Genomic DNA, 19570 nt, shown 5'->3' on the forward strand with positions numbered 1-19570 from the left:
TGGGTTCCATATGGTTTCCCTCAGGAGCCCCAAACCATTAAGCCCTGTGTCAGCAGGAGAGTCATGGAAGATTATCCCTTATGGACTGAAGAGGCTATTTCTGCAAATTTCACATCCCCACTTGGTCCAAGAGTTTAGGATTCACTAAGCCCAGAACCTGAATTGTAATGGTCCCTCCCGACTAAAATTTATGCTAACACACCACCAATCCAAAACCGAAAAAAAAATACATGGTGCCTGTTACTTTGCGTCAGTCCATCAAATCTACACCTAAAATTAATCACAATGTAATGTAATCAAGCCCAAACACATACAAATATGCAAAACCTAGGACCCAAATTTTTCAACATTTACTTTGCATTTGACTTGCTTTACCTGCTGTTGATTCTTGGCACTTGTCAAAAGACCATCGCACCTCCACAGCACAACCTCGTTGTTTTATCTGCTGTTCTACTTCATAAATCTTTGCCCGAACCTAAAAAGATTATTGTTGCTCATTAGCTAGTGGCTGGGAAGCCACAATTCTCATCTCAAGCACATTTCTCTGCATGAGTAAGGTATACAACAGTGTATCACAATGTTTCCTATATTAGGAAAAAGTACCCTCAAGCACAGAATGTTCAACTGGTTTGATTTTTTTTTAAAACATTATCTATAGTTCTATACTGAAATATCATCTTCATTTCAGAACTTACATTCAACCCAACAATACTGTATGAGTGAAAGTTTTTCAGGTCATGAATATTGCACTTTAGCAGGAGACTTGTTGCAGCTGCCAATATTTTTTGTTTTGTGCCATTAAATAACATCAATTTAAATTAACTCAAGACCTTTACTTTGAAAGCATTAAACAATACTGCTATTCAAATGCACAATACTTTAATCCAAACAATCCCATCATTCATAAAGATTTGCCAAACAATTTAGTACACCATAATTTATACAATTCTAAAGCTAATATGTAACTAATCCCAAACCAAGACTATAGGCATACCTAAACCTGCTAGTCTTAATGAGCATAAAATATTACATTTTTTGAAGGTACACAGAATATAGACCTTTGCCCTGTAAAAAACAAGCCTACCTGCTGATTAAATGCTGAATTTCCACCTGGCATAGGTAAACTAGATGGAGCAACTTGAAGTAAGTCCAGAGGAGAACCTGGATTAATGCTCTTACTTTCATTCGTGGAATAATTCCACACCAAGGCACTTGGGCAACAGAGAGTTACAGTCTGCAAGCAACAATGTAAAGTAGTTAGAAGTAATCTCCTTTGCCAAACATTTGCAACAGACAGGGTCACAGCTAAACACCAACAAAAGGAGATAGTCGCTTGAACTAAACCACTTCTGCCTCACAACTGCAAGTAAAAAGGACTAAAAAGAGGCCTTTGCAAAACCATTTGCTTTTTAAAACATCAGTGTGGGAAATTAAATTAAAATGGTATTTTCCTTATTCATTATTAAATTGAAAATTGCATTTAAATATATACTTGCTCAATTTACATTTGTATTGCTTTCATACTGCCATCAAAGACACCACTGAAGGCTAATTTCCATCAGACACTGCCTATGAAACATGAATAACTTTTAGCAAAATAGGTGTCATTTTAGGGTTTCGTTTACAAAGAGAAGTTATATGTGAAAAATTAAAATTTATCTCATTAATTAAACTATGCTTTCCTATCAAGATTTTAAAACACAAAGGAGCCATTCAAATGCACCTTATTTCTAAGTAAATCTTCTGTTCCTGAAAGGTGCTGGATGACAGGCCTGAAGACTCATTTCCATTTATAAACCATTATAAAAACGACTATTGCTATGGTATCTAGGATTAAAAACCTACAAGGATTAAAAACCACCAGGTGAAATCATACCCTACTGAAGTCAATGGGAATTTTGCCATTGACTTCATTGGGCACAAGATTTCACCCACCATGAGGGTTGTTCGTCATCGAGGTATAAGCAGGACCTCTAGGTTGGGTTCCTGTCAGCAACCCATCCTGCTCTAAATTACTTTTAGAACATAAGAAAATAAATTTTAAGTTACTTCTGAGCTTGCCACTCTGTTTTCTTTTGCCTTGGTGGTTTGGAAATTTTTTTGGTGAAGGAAAGATGGATCTTAAAGCATGATCTGAAAAATACCTAGAGTAAGGTTCTTCCCAGCTTCTTTTGGGAATGTGTTCCAGAGTCCTGGGTTGTGTTGTTGAGAGGATCTACCTCCTGCTCTCACAAATCCAGATCTGGATTCCAACAACAGTAACCTGCTAAACAGGTTGCCTGAGAAGTGTCATTTGAAAATAAGCTGGGCATATCTCATTGACAGATTTGTGAATCAGTACCAAAACTCAGCACTGATCTGGTGATGCAAGGAGAACCAGTGCAGGTAGCAAAGCATCATATAGTCTCTTTGGACTGTTACACTTAGGAAATAAGTCACTGTGTTGTTTACCAGCTTTATGAATTTGTCTGTGCTAAGAAAGAGAAAGAATACATGCGGCAATAATACAATATGGAGGCGATAAACACTAATGGCAGGTCCTTGTCCAAGAGGAACAGGAGGAGTCTTGCTAGGTGTGAATGGAAAAAGTCTCTTCTAGCTGCAATTTGATTTTTCCGAGTCAGTGAGGAGTCCATTGACTTTGCATTATCCTAGTACAGTCACGAGCCCTTGATGGAGGAAGAGGTGCTGATGTTCCCATTTACCTTCTTCACTTAGTATTAATTCAGTGTCCCCTGTGTTCAGTTTGAGCCAGCTGGTCTTCATCCAGGCTCTCAATTCCCTCAGGTGCCATGGCCTGTGAGAAAGTGATGCCTGAGAGATACATAGAGCTGCATGTCATCAGCATATTGTTGGCATCACAAGCCATGTCATCAAGTAGATGTTAAACAGAAGCAGAAATAGGACTGAGCCCTGAGGTACTCTGCATGTCAGAGCTCTTAGGGAAGAGACGCAGCTGCTCATCATAACTGAGCCTTTTTAGAAAGGAAAGAAGTTATATTAGCCTAGTTCTATCACCTCTTGCTAGCACATATAAATGAGTTACCTGCAGCTCATGATCAATAGTGTCAAAGGTGGATAAGAAAGCAAGTAGTATGAGTGTCATTGTCTCACCTTGGTTCATTGCCATTGGGACTTGTCTATCAGTACGACCCATGCTGTTTTGACTCTATGCCGACCTCGAAAAATCTAGGATATCTTCTGAGGTTAGGTGCTGCTGGAGTCGGTGCACTAGCACCCTGTCTTTGACCTTGCTCAGGAATGAAAGGTTTGACACCCGGCAGAAATTAACAAGAGTCACTGATGTCACGCGCTGGCTTCTTGAGGACAGGCCAGATTACCGTGCATTCCAAAATGCCTAGCAGAGTGCTCTCCAAGGGACATTTTAATTATTTCTGCCAGCAGAGGGCTTCTGTCTACACAACAGGTACCAACGTGGACAGTCACCAGCACAAGCTTCTTCCTGTTGTCCTGCTGATACCTCTCAGTCGTAACCTGGAGAGGCCAACCTTATGTTCGTTGACCAGGCTCATTCAGATCTTCATCTCTTAGCTGAAATTGTCAGAAGTACCAAACCTACTGGTGGTTTTTGTGATATGGCACCTATACATTAGGAATGTGTCTGACACCACTCATTTCAAATTGACCAGTGAGCAACCATGAGATGGTAACAATAATTGTCTAAGATAGATACGAAATAATGACCTATACGTAGAAGACTTTTTATCCCATTACCAGACCCATAAATCATCAAGTCCCCAGATACATTGCAATGAGAATTGTTAATATCTACCTACCTGCAGCATACAACTCAGTCCATAAACTAGTGGACGATGTTGTGGGCAGGAAAAGAAATCTGAACAGGCTAGCTGTACCGGGCTCACCACAGGACCTGTTGCAGTAGGACTTGGAGCTGCTAAAGGAGGATTGTTTGGTCCAATAATCATATGAGGTGAGTGTGCAGCTACGAGGTTAGGAGTATCGCTTAGCAATAAAGACAGTCGTCTGGCACAGAAATAAGCAAGGCGACGGGACAGGTAGGCTGACTGAACAAACTCTTCTGAATACTGAAAAAAAATGCATAATATAATAAGCAAAACAGCCTTTTCAAGGTACTCACTTTCACTACAATTCTGATATCTGACATACATAAATTAGAAGGGATCATCTAATGCACCTAGAAGATCTCTCAGACAGAAAACATAGTTGAAACACCAGTTCTGACTCTTTAAAAAAGTTTCTGTCCTGAAAGAGCATTTTTGGTCCTGTTTTTCTATTTAGAAAACCTAATTTATGTATTCAAGGCATGAGGAATTTCAAAGCATTAAAAATGCATATATAACTGTAGTTTAGTCCAAATACGAAGCATCTGGAAAAAGATTTCAGTACATTTTATAGGTAGAACATTAGTATATAAGCAATTTTAAAAATATACTGAAGAGCACCAAATAAAAATGTTTTACCTGGGATATTCTAAAATATAAATTGTTTTCAAAAATAACTATAGCTTTAAACCATGTTCTGTACCTGCAACATTAGCGGTAACAAGAGTTTAAGAAGTTCATCGTCAGCAGGTCTGATTTTTTCCAGAACATCCAGTATCCATGTCAAATACTCATGTCTTTCAAGCATTCCCTCCTGAAAGAATTTTTTTTTAAATTGCATCAAAATTAATTGGAAGCAGCACACAAGAAGCTTTATAATTTTGTTACAAATGCTCCTTTAAAATGCCACTTGGTTCTGATCTCCTTACTCAAATGAAAATGATTTTAAGGCTTGATGATAAGACCCTCCAACTCTCAAAGATTTTTAAAAATTAACATAGAAAGAAAAATATGCAAGAACAAATGCTACTCAAAGAGCCCAGTAGATGAAGAAGCAACCATGAACTGGAATGGACTATGCACACAGTTCAAATTCACCAGACTGTCTGAATCCCATCCCCTTGACAGATTCACTACCATAACAGCTCTACGCCTGATCCCTGGCACCAGAGAGACTCGTTTCTGTCTTAGTTCCCCCTTCTCAGGCCTTCAGTTTGGCAGGGAGTACGCACTCTCCATGCACAGCCTCCCGCTATCTTTCTTGATTTACCCCACAACAGAATTCCTTTTTACTGTTATCTTTAATAATCAGACTAGAAAGAGGCGCTTAGTGGAAGGCAAGGCAAGTTAGAGTGCACAGTGGACCATGCAAGAGGAGAGCAAGGCTGAACATCCAGTAGGGGAACTCCACAAAGTGCATTCTCCATGGATCAGAAAACTAATTCAGCACCAATTTGTTGTTCTTGGTTTTTGAGGACTGTAGTCCAATACTCTGCAAATGGGAAATCAAGAAACCTTCAAATGCCAGGAATGGATCCCTGCATGTGACCTGGCTTTAGTCCCATAGTAATTGTACAATGGTTAGTCTATACAATAGCTATTTTCTAGTCATACCTTTAAAAAAAAAAAAAAAAAACTTCTTGTAAACCAAAATTACTTTAACTTACAACAACAAAGATAGAAAGAAACAATTACTTACTTTACAATAACTGGTTATTTGAGATGTGTTGTCCATATATATTCCACAGTTGGTGCAAATGTGCGCAATACACCTGAGTTCAGATTCTTTTGGCCAGCAGTATGTGTTGGTGTGCAACGGTTACACTCTGAGTGTCCTCATGCAATGAACATAGGAATAAAGAGCAGCATGGCCTCAACTAATACAGAATCAAGGTGTTATCAGACTCTGCAGGGAAGAAGGGCGGGTCATGGGACATGCATGGACAACACATCTCAAAGAAACAGTTACTGTAGGGTAAGTAACAATATTTTCTTTGAGTACTTGCTCATGCATATTCCACTGGTTGTGGCTCACAAGCAGCAGCCTAGATTATTGGAGGTGAGTGCTATCGATCAACCTAAACAATGGTTACAGGTAGGCCATTGGCCTCGGGGATACTAAAGCCCCTCCTACAACTTTCATTCTTTAACTTGGAGTTAGTATTGATTTTTCTTGGTTTACTTGTAGATCTTAGGGTTGCCAGGTGTCCAGTTTTGGACCGGAACGCCCGGTTGAAAAGGGATGCCGGTGGCTCCAGTCAGCACCGCTGACCTGGCCGGCCTGTTAAAAATCCAGTCGGCAGTGCAGCGGGGCTAAAGCAGGCTCCCTATCTGCCGTGGCTCCCAGAAGCAGTGGCATGTCCCCGACCCCGGCTCCTAGGCGTAGGGGCAGCTGCAGCCAATGGGAGCTACAGGGGTGGCGCCTGCGGACAGGGCAGTGTGCAGAGCCGCCTGGCCGTGCCTCCACGTAGGAGCCGTGGGGGGGGACATGCCGCTGCCTCTGGGAGCTGCCTCAGGTAAGCACCACCCGGAGACTGTACCCGTGACCCCCTCCTGCACGCCAACCCCTCAGTCCCAGCCCAGAGCATCCTCCTGCTCCCCAACCCCGTCATCCCCATCCCCACCGCAGAGCCTGCACCCCCAGGCCAGAGCCCTCACACACCCCTGCACCCCAACCCCAGCCCTGATCCCCCTCCCACCCCCCAAGCCCCTCATCCCCAGCCCCACCGCAGAGCTCGCACCCCCAACCAGAGCCCTTATCCCCTCCTACACCCCAACCACCTGAGTCAGCCCAGCGAAAATGAGCAAGTGAGTGAGGGTGGGGAGAGCGAGCGTCAGAGGGAGCAGGGATGGAGTGAGCGGGGGTGGGGCCTCAGAATGGGCGGAGCCTCAGAGGAGGGGCAGGACAGTGGCAGGGCAAGGGTGCTCGGTTTTGTGCAAGTAGAAAGTTGGCAACCCTAGTAGATCTAGTAGTCAGTATCAAGCAGAGTACCCCAGGGGTCGGTCCTGGGGCCGGAGGAGAGGAAGATGATCAGGAACAGTCAGCATGGATTCAACAAGGGCAAGTTATGCCTGACCAACCTGATTGCCTTCTAAGAGGAGATAAATGGCTCAGTGGATATGGGGAAAGTGGTGGATGTGATATATCTTAACTTTAGCAAAGCTTTTGATATGGTCTCCCACAGTATTCTTGCCATCAAGTTAAAGAAGTATGGATTGGATATATGTACTATAAAGGTGGATATAAAGCTAGCTAGACTGTCAGGCTCAATGGGTAGCGATCAACGGCTCGATGTCTAGTTGGCAGCCGGTATCAAGCAGAGTGCCCCAGGGGTCGGTTCTGGGGCCAGTTTTGTTCAATCATCTTTATTAATGATCTGGATGATGGGACAAATTGCACCCTCAGCAAGTTCATAGAGGACACTAAGCTCGGGGGGAAGGTAGCTATGCTGGAGGGTAGGGATAGCATGACCTAGACAAATTGGAAGATTGGGCCAAAAGAAATCTGATGAGCTTCAACAAGGACAAGTGCAGAGTCCTGCACTTAGGATGGAAGAATCTCATGCACCGCTACAGGCTTGGGACCGACTGGCTAAGCAGCAGTTCTGCAGAAAAGGACCTGGGAATTACGGTGGATGAGAAGCTAACTGCATATTGGGTTGCATTAGTAGGAGCATTGCCAGCAGATAAAGGGAAGTGATTATTCCCCTCTATTCTGCACTGGTGAGGCCACATCTGGAGTACTGCATTCAGTTTTGGGGCTCCCACTACAGAAAGGCTGTGGACAAATCAGAGAGAGTCCAACAGAGGGCAACAAAAATGATCAGAGGGCTGGGGCACATGACTTACGAGGAGAGGCTGAGGGAACTGGGCTTGTTTAGTCTGCAGAAGAGAAGAGTGAGGGGGGATTTGATAGCAGCCTTCAACTACCTGAAGGGTGATTCCAAAGATGATGGAGCTCAGCTGTTCTCAGTGGTGGCAGATGACAGAACAAGAAGCAATGGTCTCAAGTTGCAGTGAGGGAGGTCTAGGTTGGATATTAGGAAACACTATTTCACTAGGAGGGTGGTGAAGCACTGGAATGGGTTACCTAGGGAGGTGGTGGAATCTCCATCCTTAGAGGTTTTTAAGGCCCGGCTTGACAAGCCCTGGCCGGGATGATTTAGTTGGTTTTGGTCCTGCCTTGAGCCGGGGGTTGGACTAGATGACCTCCTGAGGTCTCTTCCAACCCTAATTTTCTTTGATTCTATGACATAAGGGATGAAAAGTTGCAGTCTGTATCAATGCGATTTTGCAAATGAGCCAGTCATCTAAACACAGATAAATCTGAACTCCTTGTTTCCTGAGGTAAGTCCTCACTATTGCCAAGCATTTTGTGAATACCCCTCCTGCTGTCAATCGGCAAAATGGTAGAACACTGTCCTGGTAGTGGGAACTGCCCTCTTGTCATCTCAGATACCTCCTACAGGCAGGGTGAATCACTATCTTGGAAGTGAAAGCTATATACAGTCGTGTGGATCTAGAGTTGGAATTACCAAAATTATAGTTACCAACCTGAACTTGTACATGAAGGTGTTCAGTTGTCCCAGGTCCTGAAAAAGGTGCAGCCCTCTTCCTTTCTGGGATTCAGAAAGTAATGAGGGTAAAAGCCCTCCCCATGCTCTTGAGGCACTTCTTCCACTGTTCTGAGATATGGCAGTGACTGCACCTCCTGATGTAGCGTGCTGTCCTGAAAAGGGGTCCCTGGAAAGGGATGGGTGGGGATCGGGGCTGCACAGTGAGCAACAAAGCTCAGACACTGCAAATCTGACTCGCAGCCGGGGTCACCCCTCCCACATGTCCTTGGTTGGAGGCACAAGGACACTCAGGCCATAGGCACAGCCCCCAACAGACACTGCTGGCCAAAAGAACCCAAACTCGAGTGCACTGGGTGCATGTGTACCAGGAATGGAATCTGTATGGACAAGCACTGGAATCAAATACATGCTGAAAATGCATTTATGGAGGCCAGAGGGTCTAATGGGCTGAGCAAGTGACTAATCAACTAAGGGCTCAGAGAATCTTGAGCTTTAACCCGGCTCAAGCCACTGTCCAACACATACTATCTGACCCCTTTGTGCTTCATTCATACAATTTGGTCAGAAAACTAGGCTGATGGAAGGAGCGCCCTCTGCTCCCCTATGCAGCCTCCCCCTCCCCCACACACACACACACAAAACCTCAAGTTACAGTTGAGCTGAATTACACTATTATGAACAAATAGCTCTTTCATTACCAAATATGAAGCTACAAGTTTGCTATCAGCAAGTTGCACCTGAATGAAGATATTAATTTGCTCATTATCTGTTTCAGTGACTGAAAATGGAAAGTTTGATAATGTGCATTTCTTTCTAAATTAAAAGGTTTAAATCCACTTAATGCAAAATTAATCAGTGGTAAGACAAGAAAGTTGCAGCTTTGTCAGAGTGACAATAACTGTGCATACACCAGAGTCATGGGAAAGGAGACCCAGATTTTCAAAAAGGACTTCTATTTTGGATGCCTCCATTTTTGGTGTACAGCCTCAGAGACCTAGTAGTACATGATCCTCAGCTGTACTGAACACCCACAACTCCAGTAAAAGACCCACAGAATCTCTGAAAAATCAGGGCTTTTCCTGTGGCCACAGCCTCCTGGACTGTGATTCGGGGGGGAGGCGGATAGTGGCTCCTCCCCCTCCCTGCTGCTCCTGAATGCCCTGCCTTGGTTTTGATTGCTGGGGCCGCCAGCAGCGGTTGGGCTCTGCCACCCCTCTGGAGACTCCTGGGGCACAATGCGGGAGGAGCAGGGAGTCGGTGAGTTCCCCACCTTCTTAGGGGCGGTGGGGCTCAGACTTTGGCCTTCAGCCCTGGGGTGGTGGATTGGCAGGCTCTGGCAGTGGGGCTTTGGGCTCCAGCTGTGCGGCAGCAGATCCCAGGCTCCGGCCGCAGGGCGTCAGGCTCCAGCCCCTCGCTGCTACCCCCAGACCCCAATTCACCAACCCTCATTGCCCCTGGCCCCTGCTACCTTCCCCGACCCTCCATCCAGGCCTTAATTTGTCCCCAAGCTTGCCAGGGCTGAGTAAGTCTGCTGTGAAAAGTGATACACCTCTACCCTGATATAACGCGGTCCTCGGAAGCCAAAAAAAGTCTCACTGCCTTATAGGTGAGACTGCATTAGATCAGGTTCGGTCCGGTCCGGCGTACCAGCAAGAGCTGGTACACCGTGCTGGACTGGACCAGCTTCCCCAGTGGTGATTTAAAGGGCCCAGGGCTCCAGCTGCTGTGGCGAGCCCCAGGCCCTTTAAATCACCGCCGGGGCTCCGGCAGCTGGGCTCTGATGGTGATTTAAAGGGCCCGGGGCGCCACACGAATTCGGATATAACACGGTAAAGCAGCGGGGCCCAGGGCTAGAGGTAGAGGTGTACCTGTATTTTTGTTAATATCACCTTTCACAACAGACTTACTAACTAGCAATAAATAAATTACAATGAGTTGGACGTGTATATGTGCATATTTATTTGTTTTTCCTAAAGTTAATTAAGTATTCTAGGGAAAGTGTGAGAGCAGCCACCAACTCTTTCTGGTGGCCGCACCCTGAGGCCACAAAAAAATTGTCCTTAGAACCCCTACCCTAGATGTCCTAAACTAGGCACCCAAAATTAAAAACCAGTTGAAAGTTTGTCTCTAAATCTGAACGCATTTAACCTCATAAATCTAATACAGAGAAAACTTAAAACAATATCATACCTAGCAAATTTCAACAAAACATGCACAAATTGTAAGCTGCTAAATGCAAATTATGAAAGAGCAAGCAAAGTGCCAAATTACTTCTAAGTGCATTTTAAAATTGGACCCTACCTAATACAGTCATCCCCAAAAAGGCACTTTTTACAAGGTTACCTGGAACAGATAAAATGCCAACTTTTCATTATATTCCCACTGCTTCAGGGCTTGTTCCACTTCTTGAGGCATAGCTACGGAGCCATTGCCTTGGCTTGAGGACACATGATAAAATTCTGCAATCTTTGCCAGCTGCTCTCGAAGGTATCTGGTTGAGATTTGAGTCCATTCTATGAAATAAGTTTACAGTTAAAAATTGACTTCTTTCTTTTCATGTGATGACGTATTTGATTCTTCATAGTAAAAACACAACTTTTCAATTACCTCTACAGTCAAAATACCTTTACAAAACATTAAGCAGCAACTGTATGACACGATTCTGAACTAATAGGTTGTGTGTGCGCGCATCTCCTGTGCTTTGTTTTCAAAGCGTACACACCAGGAAGTATGTAACTAGCATGCTAGCATAACTAATGTGTCCACCTGTAATTTAGAGGTACAAATACCAGCTACGACTTTAGGGAAGCACCCATCTGCTCCATCAAGGCTCAATATTCAATCACAAAGCAACCTTGCATAGAAGTGTAGGAATCAATATACTACAATTAATTACTTCAATGTGGAGTCTTACTTTTTCCACACAAAGAATTATAACAAATAAAACTAAACAGGATTTTACACCAGCCAGAATTATTGGAAATAAAAACTGTTCTTCTTATAATGCTTTGAAATTGATGTATAACAACTCTAATTTTAGTTTTTCTCTAGAACGTACCCTTCTTAGAGCAGTTTATTAGGTCAACAGACTGGCCACTGCAGTGTCAAATGTATCAAGACAAAACTTCTTTGAAGGTTCGCAAGTCAGACTGACAGAGATGCAATCACAGATTTGAGTCATCTTGCACTGCTCGTCACATAGTCATGACATTAACAGCAAGCATTAGTGCTTCTCTTAGCCTCATCCAACCCATGAGTCTACAGTTCAGGATGCTTTAGTGGGGGCAGGGATAATTAGTACAAAGATATCAAAATCATAGGGGCAGAAATCCACCCACTAGGTCACCTTTGGCAACCTCAAAGCATAAAAAGGTCAACTTCAACTCATTCTGTATCTCAAAGAGCTAGTGACACATTGCTTATGCCACTTGTAAGAACTGCTAATAAAACTCTAGATCTCACATTTATTTAAAAGGCCTCTGTCCAAAACCTTAAATCAAAATTAACCAACAGTTATTTAGGGGCGCCCAGTCCTCACAGTCTCCGTTCATTGTACACCTACAGACTGCTCACAGTCTCTTGGTGCACAACCACTTGAGAACCACAGGTCCCCCAGGCACAATTCTCACTATCTCAAAAAGATTCCTGTTAAGGGCATCATGAGCACATAAAGATGTGTCATCTGTCCTTAGCTCCGACCTCTAGGTATAACAGCTGTCTTACCCCGTGAGCCCTGCAAGATGCTCAGCGAAAGGGGAAAATAACCCATAGACCAGTCCAGTCTGCTGCCAGAGAAGATTACCATGTAACTCTGAAAATGGCCACAACTCCACCTGGCCATAACGTGAGAGAATCTTTTGGCACTTTCTTACATACAACCTTACTACCTGGGCCTAAACCTGATAGGATGTTCCCTGACCAGATGGTCAGAGCCAATAGTGACTGAGCTAAGGGATCAAGTATCAGGGGGTAGCCGTGTTAGTCTGTATCTACAAAAACAACAAGGAGTCTGGTGGCACCTTAAAGACTAACAGATTTATTTGGGCATAAGCTTTCGTGAGTAAAAACCTCACGAAAGCTTATGCCCAAATAAATCTGTTAGTCTTTAAGGTGCCACCAGACTCCTTGTTGTTTTTGAGCTAAGGGATGGCTATGCTGAATTTCAAAACCGACTTCAGCAGAAGCTACAGCAAGTGTCAGGCCACTTGAGTCTACACACAAGAGAGAGCAATACATAACAAATAATATTATGTTCCTCCTTCTTACACAGGAGGGAGACTGATACTAAAACCTTGAGCCACCACCAACTTCACTGAATACACTTAAAAGTTCACCCTCAAGTAGTTTAAGTCACAAAATACAGGTTTGATTATATAAAAGCCGCTAAGGATTAAAAAAAAATATATCAATTCTTTACTAGTACAATGTATGCTGCAATATTTTTATAGGATCAAACGTCTGCTAGTGCTTTACACAGAGGTTTGAATGCAATTTCCCTGACCTGGATTATTCATTCTCCTTCAGACCCCCAAATGAAGTAAACGGCTTTTTAAAAAATCAAGCAGGAAGGAGAATTTCTAGTTTCACAGTACTGAATGGGCGGGAAGCTACTGAATTGGGGAGGAGGGGTAAGGCAGGCAGCCCCTCCCTGGGAGATCTTTCCCAAGGATTTGTGGGAGATAGGAAGCAGAGGTAGCAGAGCTTCTTGCCACATCCTGTAGTCAGGGGAGTGGTCAAGCCTTGATGGCAAACTCAGTATTCCAAGCAAACTTTTGGGGTGTGACCCAAACCCTCCAGTTTTAGCCCACTGGAATTTTGCTAACCAAAAGAGTGAGTTTCCTATTACTTTAATCTCAGCACTTTTTGGCTACTCAAAATACGACTCAGATTTCTACTAATAATATTTTTATTTCTTTTTGTGGTATGTCCCACTGCCCTGTTTAGTTTACCAAAACAGCTTCTTCTATTAACTGTACCTTTTCTTGCTTCAGAAAATAGCCATTATTTCTAACCTTACAGCTGATAGCTATGGAGAACAATTTCTCCATCTAATCTTTGTAGCACTCCTTTTAAAAGGCTATGCCTCAGATTTCTACCCCAACATGACCTCTTTTTCATCCTTTAAAATGCAGATACCTAAACATAGACATGTAAAATGTTTTCTGAATATGAATTTAAATGCCTATTTTGAGGAACTCCAAATTGAACATTTGGCCCTAAATCTTTCCTTCTAGCTCATTACACCTAAAACCTTGGGTCTTCCTGTTGGCAGTTGCTCTTGTCTGAACTCCTAACATTTTCACTGAAGTCATGTGGGCCATTTGTTGAACCTTACGTTAATATTTGTAAAGTCTTCTGATGTCTTGCCTTTCAAAAGCCCCAAACACCCCTCTCATCTTGCAGATGCTGTCTTTGTCTGACTTGCACAGATGATAAATGCTTAATTGTGTCCTGTGAGGTGTGCACATGAAGAGGATTTCTGTGAACACAAACTACTACCGACATCACAAGCTTTGATCTTGCCATACACAGAACAATGCTAAACAAAGTTAATTAATCCACCACCATTTACCTCATTGAGTGTTTCGTTCTTAAGTTTAGAGTGAAGTGAACAATGTAGTAAAAGACTGTGTGAAGTTTTGCAATAATGATGCAATTGCTGCATTTCTGTCATTCTTATTCAGATAATCTCAGAAATATGGACCCAGTGTGAGAGCAATACACAAAATATGGTGGAACTTTTTTTAAAATTAGTATAAATGCAGGAGTGGTGGTAGCAGGGTCTACATGGACAGTTGATACGCTCATGCTAATGTGCTATAGATTCACATCTCAGCTTGCCGCACACTAACTCTGTCCAGACAAACCCTAAATTAATGTGGGGTGATAATTTAGGTGAAGGATTACCTACCGTAGAATTCCTCTTTTCCATCCTTTTAACAGTACAGCTGAATTTACTAGGGATATTTTTTAATGTCCCGTAAGAGACAAATATGTTACAGAATTATGTTTAACCAGCATGCAGCATATTTGAGACTAGCACATTCTTCAATGAATGCATAAAAGCACTGCTTTGATGGTCTAAACCTGTTTACTATCAAAGCTACAGGGACTCCCCATATGAAAGGCTAATGTTTTCATTGTGGTCTGTGCAATATTTGATCCTCAGACTTTACGCTAGTTTGCTCATCTTTTAATCTTTTTCCCTGAATTTCTTCTACCATCAATAGCTTTTAGAAGGGTTTTCTCTCCAAAGCTAGTGGCTTGGTACAAAAACATGTAGTAATTTTCAGTGTTGTTTAAGCTTAAAACAACTATATAGATAGGGTTACCATACGTCCGTTTTTTCCCGGACATGTCCGGCTTTTCAGCAATCAAACCCCTGTCCGGGGGGGAATTGCCAAAAAGCCGAACATGTCCGGGAAAATGCCGGCCGGGCACTTCCCCTCCCGCGGCTGCTCTGCTCCTCCCCTGACTCTTCGGCTCTGTTTAAGAGCCGAGCTGCCCGAGCGCTATGGGCTTCAGGCAGCCCCCTTGCCTCCGGACCCCAGCCGGGCACTTCCCCTCCCAGGCTCTGGCGGCGCAGGGTCCGGAGGCACGGGGGCTGCCCGAAGCCGGTAGCGCTCGGCTCTTAAACAGAGGGAGGGGAAGTGCCTGACCAGGGGCGCAGGGTCCGGAGGCATAGGGGCTGCCTGAAGCCCAAGTGCTACCGGCTTCACGGTTTGCCAGGCAGCCTCCAGACCCTGCGCCCCCGGCTGGGCGCTTCCCCTCCCGGGCTCCAGCTGCGCTGGGGAAGCGCCGGCCGGGGGCGCAGGATCTGGGGGCTGGCCGGCAAACCATGAAGCCGGTAGCTGGGAGTGGGAGGAAGCAGGGTTGGGGTGGGGTTGGGAGTGGGAGGGAGCAGGGTTGGGGTGGGGTTGGGGTGGGGAAGGGGCGGAGTTGGGGCGGGGCTGGGGTGGGAAATGGGCAGGGCCAGGGCCCCGTGGAGGGTCCTCTTTTTTTATTTGTTAAATATGGTAACCCTAATATAGAAATGTTTAGTAAATATTTGCTTCAAAATACTCACTCAATTTTCTAAAAACTATTGCAAATCCACCATTTCACACTTCTTTTCAATGTCACACGGTGAAAGGATAATTTTCCCAAGGCAATTTATTACCAGTACCTCAGTGCCACTGAGTTAGAAACCATGGAGAATGAATCATTTTCATTACTTAAGGCACAGACCTGAAACATTTTGAAGACTGCCAAAAACTAATCAGTGATGTACTGTATAATTATTCTCAGAAAGCTCTAAATAACCTTTGCAAAATAGCGAACTTGCATGCATAATGTAACCTTTAGCACCCATTTGGCACATTCAGAATGAAATCTGTATTGAAACACTAATGTAATACTGAACCAAAAACTAAGTGCATCAGCCTTAGGATAGTCCTGTTGTCTCATTCCATTGAAATAACCATGTGCCTCCTCTATCATGGAACTGACCAAAGACAGAACTGAAACCAGAAGTATCCACCCACCTATTTTTCCATCTGACATACCACTGGCTCTCCCTTTCCAGTAAACAGAATAACATTTTCTTCACAAATACTTCCTCAGCTGGTGTAAACTGAAGCTATGCCACAAGTCACACCAACTGAGGATCTGGACCATTGATTTTGCTCAGAAGACTCAACGTATTTATTTTTCTTTAAAAAAAAAAAAAAGTCAAGATAGTTTGAGAGAATTCTTTGGTTTAAATGCAGCCTTACCAATATTCATTCCAGGCTGAGAAGATATGCCTTTGGTACTCAAACCTAATCCAGTGTCATTTTTTATCTCCCTGGGATAGCATGATGTGCTGTCTCAGCGAAGATCATTAGCAGAGCTATTCACCGTGATTAGGGAAGCAATAAACATATTTCTAGCGGTTAATACTATAACTCCCCCTAGGGTCTATCCCTAAAACTGTTTGGAGTAGAGGTAAGAGGAGAAAGGTGGTCAGAGGCTGGAGTGGAATAGCAAAAGCAGGAGATGGGAGACAGGTGAGTAAGTGCCTAGGACACTATATGTTCTATACAAACTAATAACAGGCTGGGGAAGGAGAGAAGTGTGTGTGTGACAGGCAAGGAATAGAAAAAAAGTAAAAGAGAAGCAAGGCAGCATTGGTCACAGGGTTGAGGGACAGGACCTAGAGACTCTTCTTCTCCAAATGTTTCTACGTTAGAGAGAACTTGGGCGGGGGAAGGGAAAGAGGCACAGAGCCCACAGTGACACCATCAGTCTCTTTCCCTTCCCTCTGAAGTCTGCCTGCTCCCTCTCCTCCATCCATGACTGCTGGGCCAGCAGCAGACCCCATCAGGAGTTGACACTGCCTTCTGCCTCCCTGCTGTTGTGATATAAGTGACTGTCACGGGAGGAAGAGGAGAAAAGGAAGGTGATGTGAACTCACATGTGAGATAAACTCAGCAGCCCAGCCACCAACCAGCAGCTGCATTAAAACACACGCATCACTGAGAAGCGGGGGGGGCAGAGGGGGTCAAATTCTCATCTAGGGATCCTCTTCTATCACATCTACAGGGTCAGAAGAGGATCCTACTGCAAACACCTCATGATCTCCCCAGTCCTTTTCCCTACAGGGAGGAGAAAGAGGGCCTGCTTTGGCAAGCCCTTCCCCTACACTCCATGGCCTGGGGAAAGGCAGCAGAGGACCCAATGCTGCACCCACATACACCAACTGGAATGGTCATGAGGGGTAGGAAAGGCCCTGTTGCAATGCGTACCCCACCCCCAATGCTTGGGGTCAAAGAGAAGAGATTCTGCCCACACAAAAAGTGATAAGGGTGAAACAGGGAGTTAGAGGTAGTCATAAGTAAGGTGGTCAGTCCTCCAAAAAGTTGCAGATCTGCTTCACTGATATGGAGATGAGCTTCTCCTATAGAGAAAAGGGGGGAAAGGAGCAGCAGAGAGGGAAGGGAGAAAAAGGCAGACATTTATCCCACCAAAAAGCACTTTTTGTCAGTCACAGACAAGAGGCACGGACCCCCAGACCATCCAAGTCAAATATCAGGGAGAGATAGGAGGGGGCTCCTCTGCCTGACTTAAGGAAATGAGAACAGAACATGGAGGCATGACCCTAATTCAATGTTTTTGGCCTTTTTCCAGTCACTGGTGATGGGACGCGGTCCCATTTCAACAGAGTTCTGAAATGCACTCCAGCAATCATTACGTATTACAGAATATCTGGGCCCGAACCTGAACACTGGGTCCAAACACATTCAGACTTTGGAGAATGCCTGATCTAAGCATCATGGCACAGACCCATCTCTACCATTTATTACTGTATCTTGGGAAATCGATCTTAACAGTGTTGCAGAAACTTGCCTCAAGCTGCAATTGTCTCATCCTTAGATTGCACAGAATATACAAGGCCAGACCCAGACAGAAGTTTGATGGGAGCGCGCTCTAAGGAAAACCCAGGACAACACAACTCGTTCATTTTGCCAGTTCAGTAAGAGACTCTTATCTGTTGATGCCGGTACTAAATCCATACACTTGCAAGACAGCACTGTGCCAAAGGTCCCATCTTTTGGATGAGATGCAAAAACAGGGTCCTAACTGCCAAATGCACAACTAAACTAGGTTAACTTAACTTTGTTTCATTTGCTTTCATTACAGCCACTCTATTAAATACATGGATTATTACATTGTAAACATTGCTTTTTCCCCTTCTGAATCTATACCTTTTCTGTGACATTCTATTCCCCAGTGTCTTGCCTATTGCTCTCACCTGTTTTCATATATAGACTCCCGAATGAGAATTATTAATTCAACACAACACTGTTTTCTGCCTCTGTAGCTCAAGTTCATTGCTTTAGGAGTTTGCTGCTACTAATATGCAGTCAAAATACATTCATAGTAACGGGTGCAATAGTATTATATAGTAATAAATTATCCAATCCTAAATTAACCTACAACACTGTCACACAATTTAAAAAAACGTGTTCAGATTTAAAGACGGCTTTTTTTCAGGCTGCCATGACCATTCACTTTGTGAAAAAACCAAACTGCCACAGGCTGCAAAAACCTCTTAAAAGTCCTGACAAAGAAACATTCTCCAAAAGTCTAGATGTGACAGTGGAAAGAACAGAAGGCTAGCAGGGATGAGGAGAGAGTTAAGTCTGCATGGATGACTTAATTTTCCTATTTTCTAACATTGGGAGTTTCTCTAACTTTATCTTTGGAGTTTGGTTAAAGTCTGTGCATCTCACAGAAAGTGAGATCCTCTTAATACCTGCAGTATGAAGAAGTTTTTACCTAGAACTAGTAGTGCTGTAACTATTTACCACTTCTACTGTACTCTGTATCTCAAATCACAGCACAAACATTAAGCAATCTTCACAACTCCCCTGCCACATAGGATAGAAAGAACTCCTAATTTCTTTCTCCTTAGGCACTTCTTTCTCTCTCTTTTCTTTTTCCATTGCAATTAACCGCCCTTCCTTTCAGCCAAGCTCACAACCTCTTTTTTTCAGTTCCTCTCCATTCCTATTGCCCAATATCCAAGTAGTTACCAAATCCTACTCATTCTTTTCCAATATCTCCACATTTCCACTCTTGTGCCTACGGCTAAAGTGCTTGTCCATGCATTGATTATCCTTCTGAATACTTCAAGCATCATCTTTCTGCCCTCCACCATTCCTGTATTGCTTTCCTCCACTCCATTTAGAATGCAACTACTACCACTTGGACAATATCAGCTCACACTGAATCCCTCCCACCCAAATTCAACTGCCCTCCTTGCCTTCTATTCCTGCTCAAACCTTCTCTGTCTGGCTGTTCTCAGTTATTACCACCATCACCTTTGCTCATGAATCCTACTTCACTTCTCCCCCCATCTCCTCTCATCTTCATGCTGTCTCCCTTGCTGACCCCACAGCCTATTCCCAGTATGCTAGGCATCTCGCTCCTTTCAAACCCAGTTCATAATAGTACAAATATCATCTCCAAATTAAATTTAAAAATATATATGCTCGAATAATCTCTCTCCTGGGATTTCTAGCATGCCTCATATGTCTTTTTAGATTGTAGGTTTCTCAGGCAGGGACCACATTTTATGCTGTGTTGCATGCACTCTGGGCACTTCAATGATGAAGTAATAGTATCTTTACCCATGTTTTACACATG

The 19570-nt window shown here is 43.8% G+C and overlaps 1 protein-coding gene across 9 annotated transcripts in view; it reads right to left on the reverse strand.

The window, feature by feature from the left end:
* The window catches only part of MED12L (mediator complex subunit 12L), a 326631-nt gene that overhangs the window by 268714 nt on the left and 38347 nt on the right, over nt 1-19570 (reverse strand). For 8 of the 9 annotated variants that reach the window (XM_005286934.5, XM_005286931.4, XM_042853666.2 and 5 more), the window contains exons 5-9: nt 10745-10914; nt 4528-4638; nt 3798-4067; nt 1085-1234; nt 376-475 (exon numbers count right to left, since the gene is read on the reverse strand). In XM_005286934.5, the coding sequence (XP_005286991.1) occupies nt 376-475; nt 1085-1234; nt 3798-4067; nt 4528-4638; nt 10745-10914 (801 nt within the window). The remainder of the gene's footprint in view (nt 1-375; nt 476-1084; nt 1235-3797; nt 4068-4527; nt 4639-10744; nt 10915-19570) is intronic. The other variant, XM_065556897.1, reaches the window with a different exon arrangement.

Source organism: Chrysemys picta, chromosome 9, assembly GCF_011386835.1.
Source record: "Chrysemys picta bellii isolate R12L10 chromosome 9, ASM1138683v2, whole genome shotgun sequence".
In the NCBI taxonomy this organism is placed as follows: Eukaryota; Metazoa; Chordata; order Testudines; family Emydidae; genus Chrysemys; species Chrysemys picta.